General features: G+C 41.4%; 1 protein-coding gene across 4 annotated transcripts in view; it reads left to right on the plus strand.

Moving 5' to 3' along the window:
• ALDH5A1 (aldehyde dehydrogenase 5 family member A1) overlaps positions 1–5186 on the plus strand; it is a 33682-nt gene extending 28496 nt beyond the window's left edge. For 2 of the 4 annotated variants that reach the window (XM_023512291.1, XM_023512293.1), the window contains 2 exons: positions 417–597; positions 4866–5186. In XM_023512291.1, the coding sequence (XP_023368059.1) occupies positions 417–597; positions 4866–4965 (281 nt within the window). In that variant the 3' untranslated portion in view covers positions 4966–5186. Of the gene's footprint in view, positions 1–416; positions 723–4860 lie in introns of those variants that run through there. The other 2 variants (XM_023512292.1, XM_003788337.2) reach the window with 2 other exon arrangements.
• Positions 5187–9247: the final 4061 nt, after the last annotated feature.

Raw genomic sequence — 9247 nt, forward strand, 5'->3', positions numbered from 1 at the left:
GGGGACAGCTTGAGGCTCTGTCTCAAAAAAAAAAAAACTGCATTAAGCAGGCGTTGAATTCCCACTAAAGAGTTTAACCTTATTTTATGGATAACAAGTATTTACCAAAAAAGTTTAGGCAAAAATATCTTGTGAAAATCTAACAGGTGTGTAGGATTGAATAGTCAAAAACAGGAGCTGGGTCCTCATAGGAGAAGTGAGAGCCCTGGTGAGAGTAGAAAGGGAGCAAAAGATGATTCCCAAAGGGTCCGGGTTGGAGAAGTACACAGGACCAACTTGAGGCTTTATCTGAGAGCAGGGAGGATTCCAGGCCCAAGTGACTAGACAGATTGTCATCATTGGTGTCCTTAGCTTTATACATGATGTCTTGAATGAATATTCTATATGCCTTATATTTCCTTATGTCCCTATGACAGGTTATTTTTACTCTCAAGACCCAGCCCAGATCTGGAGAGTAGCAGAGCAGCTGGAAGTTGGTATGGTCGGCGTAAATGAAGGACTGATTTCCTCGGTGGAGTGCCCTTTTGGTGGAGTGAAGCAGTCTGGCCTTGGGCGAGAGGGGTCCAAGTATGGCATCGATGAGTACCTGGAACTCAAGTATGTGTGTTTTGGAGGCTTATAGGATTCTCCAGTTCTGTAAAGAAATAAAACAGGAGGCTTACCTACATATGTAAGGACATGCCATTTGTTATTTTAAATAGACTAATAGTGTATCAGAATTAGGAATTTTTCAAAACTCATCTAGTCCTTGTAATCTTAAGCAGGTGTAAATCCTACCCCTCCCCTTACCTAACTGGGGACCAAACCATGCCACATGCCTGTGGCTACAGACTCCAGGAGAGCCAGCGGCCCCTCCGGAAGCACTGGCTGCCTCAGAGCAAAGTCTACACATGGCAGGCCAGGCCCTGTGGGCCATCACAAAGGCTTGATCACTGCCTGGGCAGTGGCAGAGCCATCTCCCACATGGCTATAGAACATGGGCCCAGAAGGCTTGTTTCCTCAGTGGAGTGCCCTTTGGTGAGGAGACCCCTTTGGTGAGGAGACCCCTGACTGTGACTGACAGGCAGGTCAGGGATCACAGCACCCCCTTCCCTGGCATCTGCCAGCCCAGTACTGAAGACACTGTGTATCCAGAGGTTGAATTAATGATTTTTTAAAAGATGTTTAAAATAGCACAGAATTGCCTGGCTTCTGTGAGAAATGAAGGTGTACCTCTCCTTGTTTGGGGGCCATTTTTTTAAGTGAAATCTTCACTGTCCTAAATTTACCACTTAAAGATTGTATTTTCATTTCTGTTCTATTCACCACTTTGTTTTGTTTCCTTTTGGAGAAAAGCTGGAGCATTAAGCAAGAAACAGCAGAGTCAGCTTAGTCAGCTTGGTGGGACCAAAGGCTCCCAGGCACTGTGGGGGCTGAGGGGGCTTCAGTGGCAGCCTTGTTGCCATGGACATGTATCTCCCCTCCCATGTGCAGAGGGGAGGGTCTTATTCAGACCTCACTTAGCTTGACGGGATTTGTGAGTCTGAGAGAAAGTGAAACTACTTAGCATAAATATGAAAATTTGTAATAAGTGCAGAGGCCATTGTTCTAAGCAGTGCCTCTCACCTCTTCCCTTGTGCACTGGCAATAGCTTTGCCAAAATGAGGGGAGGCTGGTGCCCGTCTGCCCAGCGTGCTAGGCCCGAGTGAGGGCCCACCACATGTAGCCTGCTCCTCTGTCCTGCTGTAGTGGACACCACATACTACATTACCATAGTCATCGCAAAAGGAAAAAGGATTTGCATAATTAAACACCTGAGACCTTGAATTTCAGGCACCTTTTATCTAATAAGTTTTTGCAGTTTATCATTCAGATAACACAAGAAACAAAACCCCTCCAGTTGGTGTTGCCTCTGACTTTGAAGGAAAAACTTCAATTAAGAAAATTTAAGCCTCTTCTAGACATGCCTCCCATCCCCATAAGAATAACGGCTGTCCTGGCCAAACAGGTGGAGGTCCTTCCTTTCCCCGTCCGTGTGCAGACTGCATTCACAGTCTGTCCTGGGTAGTGGAAGGGGAACATGAATGAATGTGGTGCTGGATGCAGCCCCCACTGAGCCACTGGGCATGTGTGGTTGAATAACAAGAGGTCTGGAAGGTCCTTGTGGGGCACCTTGGAGGCACCTGGCTTGTGGCCTGCATCACACCAGCTTGACTCCCAACCTCCCCCAGGAGAAGAAGGAACTGAAATCTGCCTTCTAGTGACACTGCCCAGGCCCCGTCAAGACTCACATACTCAGCATTTTGACAGTTAGTTTCTGCCCTTTATTTGTATAGTTTTGATTTTCAGGTAATTTATGTAACAGTCAAATTACTTAAGGTTTAGGTATATACATCTTTTGTCTTTTGAGAATATAAATGTTGGCTGGGCACTGGCTCATGCCTATACTCCTAGCACTCTGAGGGTCCAAGCCAGGTGGATTGTTTGGTTCATAAGTTCAATACCACCTGGAGCAAGAGCGAGACCCCATCTCTACTAAAAATAGAAAAAACTAGCCAGGCTTTATGGTAGATGCTTATAGTCCCAGCTATTCAGGAGGCTGAGGCAAGAGGATCACTTAAGCCCAAGAGTTTGAGGTTGCTGTGAGCTATGATGCCACAGAACTCTACCCAGGGTGACAAAGTAAGACTCTTATGTGCCCACATTATTATTTTATTTTATTTTTTTGGCTGTTTTTGGCCAGGACTGGGTTTGATCCTGCCACCTCTGGCATATGGGGCTGGCGCCCTACTCCTTTGAGCCACAGGCGCCACCCCCCACATTATTTTTTTAGAAGCCTAAATTACTGCTGCTAAGATATGTGAAGGAATACTTTCCAATGAATTTCTAACTTCATCGCCAAGAGATTCCTTGGCTGGGTGGTAAATTTTGAGTTTTCTTGCATTTGGCTCACTAAGTACGTAAATTGAAGGCCAGAGACTCATTGTAATAATCTTGATCAAATAGATATTGTTTAGTAAAATGGTTCTGGGTTGTGGGAAGAAAGACAAATATTTTTAAATGAACTTTTTTTTTGTTATTTTTTAATAAAGTCGTTATGTGTAATAGATGAGGTTTTTTTTTAAGTGTATTTTACAATATGAAGTAGTAAAGAAACACTAGATGAGGGTTTCACAAACCTGGCCTGCTGCCTGTTTTTGCAGTTTTGGTTTTTCTTTTGGCCAGGGCTGGGTTTGTACCTGCCACCTCCAGCATATGGGGCCAGCGCCTTACTCCTTTGAGCCACAGGCGCCGCCCTGCTGCCTGTTTTTGTAAGCTAGGAATGGTTTTTATATTTTTTAATGGTTGGGGAAAAGATCAGAAGAACAATATTTCATGATACATTGTTATATGAAATTCAGATTTTAGTGTCCATAAATAAAATTTTATGGCAACATAGCCATACCCAGTCATTTCTGGTATGGTGTGTCACTGCTTTCTTGGCAGAGCTGAATAGGTGGGACACAGATAGTGTACCTTGCAAAGCCTAAAATATTTATGATTTGGCTCTTTAAAGAAAAAGTCTGCTGTCAGCCTCTGCTCTAAACCAAAAGGGAGTTATTAACCTTCCCATGTTTATCAGGCATTATTTCGTTTTATTTAACACCCCCTGTGAAGAAAGTATTTTTCCAGGCATTGCTACCACAAACTCTCAGCAGGGACATGCCAGCAATTGTAACTCAAATGAAATTAACCAGATAATGAGAGTCTGCTGGCCTTGAAAAAATAACTACTCCATGTACTTCCTCCAGCTATGCAGGGATTCTCATTTAAAGAGCTGATTGCAATCTGTTAGTTTCATCTGTTTGAGTGGCTTTTAAATATGATTTAATGTCAAGTGGTGTTTCTTCTTCCCATTCCTACCTTTATTCTTACAGAGAGGCTCAGTTGAAAATAAAGATTAGAAGCAAATGTAAACAAATCTATGCTGTTATTAACTTCAGTTGTGAACTCAAAATTGTGTCACGATTTTTTTCTCTGAAGATTGGATCCCAATGTCTTAATTACTCATGTGCAGCTATTTTAAATAGCACTTTACTTGAATAATATTTATGCTGTGATTGTTTCATGCTGTACTGTGTGAGATAAAACTTGAGAATAACTGTAGTGAGAAATGTATAAATGTTTCACTTTTTAAATGTGGACATAACTCATTTTTCTAGTTTCTAGTTTGTGTGTTTTGGTTTCTAGTCCACAGAGTTGCGTGTGTGTGATTAATAAATGTTGAATTAACAAAATTTCCTATCCTTGTATTGAGGTGTCTAACAGATCTTACGAGATTTCCTGATCACTTATAACAGGAACACTAGTCTGACTGGATTAGGGCCCATTCTAATGGATTCATTTTACTCATTGTAACTTAATCACTTCTTTAAAGGTCTCCAAATACCTCTGAGGTACTGGGGTTAGGCCTTTAACATATGAATTTTGAAATAACACAATTAATTCAGCCTATAACATCAAAGAACTAGTTTTTAAAATTCTCTTAGTTTCAATAACAGTCTCATGGTTCAGATTATAAGGATTTGCTTTGTTTGGCTAAGCCTAGTTTTGGTCTCTCAGTAAACTAATACAAAACTCTTATAGGACTGAGGGTGATCTAAAGCCACTTAAACTAACCACAATAGTCCTGTTCCCATTGCCAGCATCTCAGTATCTCAACAAGCGTTTACTTCATGAAAGTTGCTCACAGAGGCCCAGTGCAGTTAGCTTGTACCTGTAATCCTAGCACTTTCAGGAGTTGAGGTGGGAAGATCACTTGAGGCCAAGAGTTCAAGATCAGCCTAGACAACACGGGAAGACCCTGTCTCTATTTTTAAAAAGTGGTTGTCTCATTCCAAGAACAGGCCATGTGAGCACACAGAGAGGATCCAGGAAGAAGGCCCTCACCAAGACCTGAGTCAACTGTCATGTGGATCTTGTATTTTCCAGTCTCCAGAACTGTGAGAAATAAATGTCTGTTTAAAAAAAAAGAGAGAAGAGTTGCTAATAGAGTGAGTTAAACAGCTTGGAAAGATGGGAACTTCTTAATCAAGACATGTATTAGGGACACAATTTTTATGAAACTTTAGATTCAAGTTAATCTGTAGTGATTGCCAGGGGAAGGAGAGATTAAAAAGTATCACTAGGAAACTTTATGCATGGCATACCTACTTATTAGTTTGACTGTGGTCATGGTTTCACTTACCAAATTGTACTCTTTAAGTATGTGCACTTTGTTGTGAATTATGCTATTTTTAAATGGCTTTTATTTGGTCAGAGATTGCTAAAGAGAAGTAAATAAAAATAAAATGGGTTCATTACTGATAAAAGCTAGATTAGGGATGTGGTATAAATACATTCTCCTGAACCTCATCACCGACTACCACCACCACCACCATACTGAAGGCCTCACCCAGCGGGGGCAGACTGTCCATTCCCAGCAGAGTGACCCAAGCAGAGGTGAACAGGCACGCCAGACGGAGCTTGCTCAGTACCTCCCAAACACATTCCCACAAGGGTGGGGAAGTAGGGAGTGAGTCTAGGCGTCTGCACATTCTTTGTGTATGTCAAGGGCCAGAGAGGAAATGTTTTAGGCTTTGCACAAAGTCCCTGTTGAAATTACTTGACTTGTTTTTTTTTTTTTTTTTTTTTTTTTTTTTTTATTGAACGGTAACTATGTACATTAATGCACTTCTGGGGTACAGTGTGGGGTTTTCACATGCGAAATTACTTGACTTGTTATAACACAATAGCAGCCATAGATGATCATAAACGAATGAATGTAGATGTGTTCCAATAAAAGTTTATGTGCACACATGTGAAATTCATATAGTTCACGTTACATTTGTTTTCAACCATGTGAAAACATAAGACTCATGTTTTGGCTCCTGAAATATGCAAAAACAAGCTGGGGGCAACATTTTGCTGACCCACACTCAAAGGAAACCCCTCTACAAGGAAGCATAGAGAAAACACAACCCCACCACCACCAAATAAGCAATGCAGAAAATCCAGACACCTTTATTCAGATTAGTACATATATTTAATAATGTCAGATTAGAAATGATACCTTGTCAACATACAGGGGGAAACAATATATTGTAAAAAATAAAACCAAGATATCAAACCGAGTCCATGATAGCATGGGCACACACAAGAACAGTAGTATTCCTCTTCTCCCTGTCCACAAGGATGGCGTCATTGGCAGGTTAAGTGGTACATTGGATTTTCTTGCCTCATTGGATGTTTTTCAGGAGGTTCTTTTTTTTGTTTGGGGGTTTTTGGGGGGGAGGGTCTTAGTCTGTCTCGTGAGCTAAAATGTAGTGGCGTGATTATAGCTCACTGCAACCTCAAGCTCCTGGGCTCAAGGGATGCTCCTGCCTCAGCTTCCCAAGTAGATGGGACTACAGCTAATTAAAAAAAATTTTTTTTTCTAGAGATTGGGAGATGACTTTCGCTATGTTGACCAGGCTGATCTCAAACTCTTGGCTTCAAGTAATTCTCCCACCTCAGCCTCTCCAAGTGTTGGGATTTCAGGAGTGAGCCACAACAACAGCCAGGGATGTTGTTAGGCAAATAGTCTCTTAGTGCGATGGGTTTAAATCCTCCTTCATCGAATCTAAATCAGCAACTAAGAGTCTTGTTAACCTGCTAGCCTTATAAATGCCCCCTCCTATATTCCTGGGCCCATTTTTTTCCATGAGTCCAAATCTCTTAGGCTCCTTTATCTCCCAAAGAACCTTACTGATAAGTGGTACACGATGAAGGATGCTGGCTAGTCACTCCACCTTGTGCTACGGTCCTTCAATGAAAAGTGGGATAACAAGAGATGACTCACTTTCTGACCACTACTGTAATGTTCAATTCCTTCTGGAATCAAGGATCAGAACAGTCAGGCTGAGATGGCCAGGGACAGAAAAGGACTGGCAGAAGCACACTGCACATCTGGAGGGAGAGGTCCAGGTGTGATTTGACTGGAGAGAGTAGGCAGGCAACCTCTCCTTTGTCTTTTGCTCTCTTGGGACCCATCATAAAGGAATTCCTCCTACTTCTAGGAAGAGAACTTTCAGGTGGTCCAAAAGGTCCCAAAGAATTTGCCCTCCTTTGGCCTGGGCAAGGAGTTTTTTTGGGGTAGAGGAAAACAGGATTTCCAGAACTCTACAGTTTCAAAAAGTTGCATTTAATTCCCAGATCCACTACTTATTGGCTATGACTTTGGGCAAATGACTTAGCCTCTGCAACATGAGAGTAATAGCATCCTCCTCAAGGTTAATTATGGGGATCAAATGAGTGTGTAAGTGCATCTATTATGTTCATAAAGGGATAAATGTTCACTCCCTTCATCCTTATGCTCGATGACTTCATATTTGGACTGGTATCCTCAATGCCAGAAATTTCCAGTTGTGCACAAAAATAAGACAATCCTGGTTGCCAAGCAGAGTAGATTCTATGTTTATGAAGCTAAATACTGGTGTAAAAAGCATCACATTTTCCTTCTAACACTACAAACAGTATTAAACTGATTAGCTGTCCAGTAGGCATAAGTAAAGCAATTTTTTAAATAACACTTTTCAGTTCTGCCATTCCCCAGTAACGTACAATAATTTAAAAAAAAAAATGGTACCAAGAGGAGGAATATTCCTGGAGATGACAAAAACACCTGAAAGCTTCTTTTTTTTTTTTTTTTTAAGCCCATGGGTATAAGCATTTTCTGTCACATTTGCCTTGATGGTTTAATCGGCAATGCAGTTCCAGTTTTCCCCATGTTTTATGCAAACACTGTGGAAAGTGATATTGTTCAAGTGTGGTCACACTTTTTTTTTTTTTTTTTTGAGATAGAGTCTTGCTCTGCTTCTTGAGCTAAAGCAGCAGTTCTCAACCTGTGGGTTGCGACCCATTTTTAACAATGAAAATACATTGCAGCATTAGGAAGGTTGAGAACCACTGAGCTAGAGTATAATGGTGTCATCATAGCTCGCTGCAACTTCAGATTTCTGGGCCTGAGGATCATCCTACCTCAGCTTCCTGAGTAGCAGGGACTACAGACACTTGCCACAATGCCCCAATAATTTTTAAACTTTTTATAGAGATGTGATTTTGCTATGTTGCTCAGGTGGGTCTAGACCGCATGGCTTCAAGCAATCCTTCTGCCTTGGCCCCCCTAAAGTGATAGAATTACATGTTACAGGTGCAAGCCACCACACCTAGCAGGTGTGGTCACATTAGATGCCACAACACTGCTTCTCTCTTTCATTCTAATCTTCCCACAAAGAACACTAGGGGCACCACCAAGGGCACCAGCCTTAGGACCAAGGTTGGATGGGAACCACCGTGAGCCAATCAACGTGACAGGCTACAATTAACTCCACTTAATTGATCTAGAGTGGCTTTATTCATATGTTTGAATATTTACTTGGTAGAAAAATTGTTTAATAAATAAATGTATTTTTTAAACATATGAATTGAGCATGTCTATTACCAACTGATAATATGCAGTTTTTATCATGGGAAGTATCTGCAAGGGCCCAGAGTCTCACAACCATACCATCCTAATTAAGACTGTGTTTCAGAATCTTGGAGCATAGCACAGTTGCTGAATCCTTATCTCTGTAAATGGAAATCCAAATGCATGGCCTACAGTAGGTACTCAATGAATGTTTAAGGAATGAACCATCACTTCTGTGTTTAATGTAAGCTGGGGCTAAGCAAGGCCTCAGTGTAGTTTTTCTCAGAGGAGAAAAAAAGATAAATGATAAAATGCTACCTTTGGCTTTTAACCTACAATGCATGAAACTCCTCCTTCCTTTCTATTACCTCAGTTCTTAGAATACAATTCTTAACTCCTGTACTGCCATGAGCTGCTCTCCAGAGAGAACATAGAAGGGGTGGTTAGCCATAGCACAGGAGTAAAATAGGAGGACTTTGCTCTGAGTTTCATTGTGAAAACGGAAAACTTGCTGCACAGAAAACTCTGGTCACCTACACAGAAGAAGCCCCATGCCTCTTAGATAAGCTAATTTAATATACACAGCCATCTGACTCTGCAGGTCCTTTGAGACAAACCATGTTTAGAAAGTTGTCCTTAAAGGCAACCACAGCTACTACGAGAGAAATCAGGTCCCCTTCCTTATTTAACTCACCTTCCCTGAAGGTCTACAGGTAGAAACAGGTGTTAATCTTTATTTTAACAGAAGCAATATAATATCGTAACAGCTACAAAACCACAAAACTCTTTTAAGTATATTCC

Source organism: Otolemur garnettii, unplaced genomic scaffold, assembly GCF_000181295.1.
Source record: "Otolemur garnettii isolate 467f Iridium unplaced genomic scaffold, OtoGar3 scaffold00026, whole genome shotgun sequence".
In the NCBI taxonomy this organism is placed as follows: domain Eukaryota; kingdom Metazoa; phylum Chordata; class Mammalia; order Primates; family Galagidae; genus Otolemur; species Otolemur garnettii.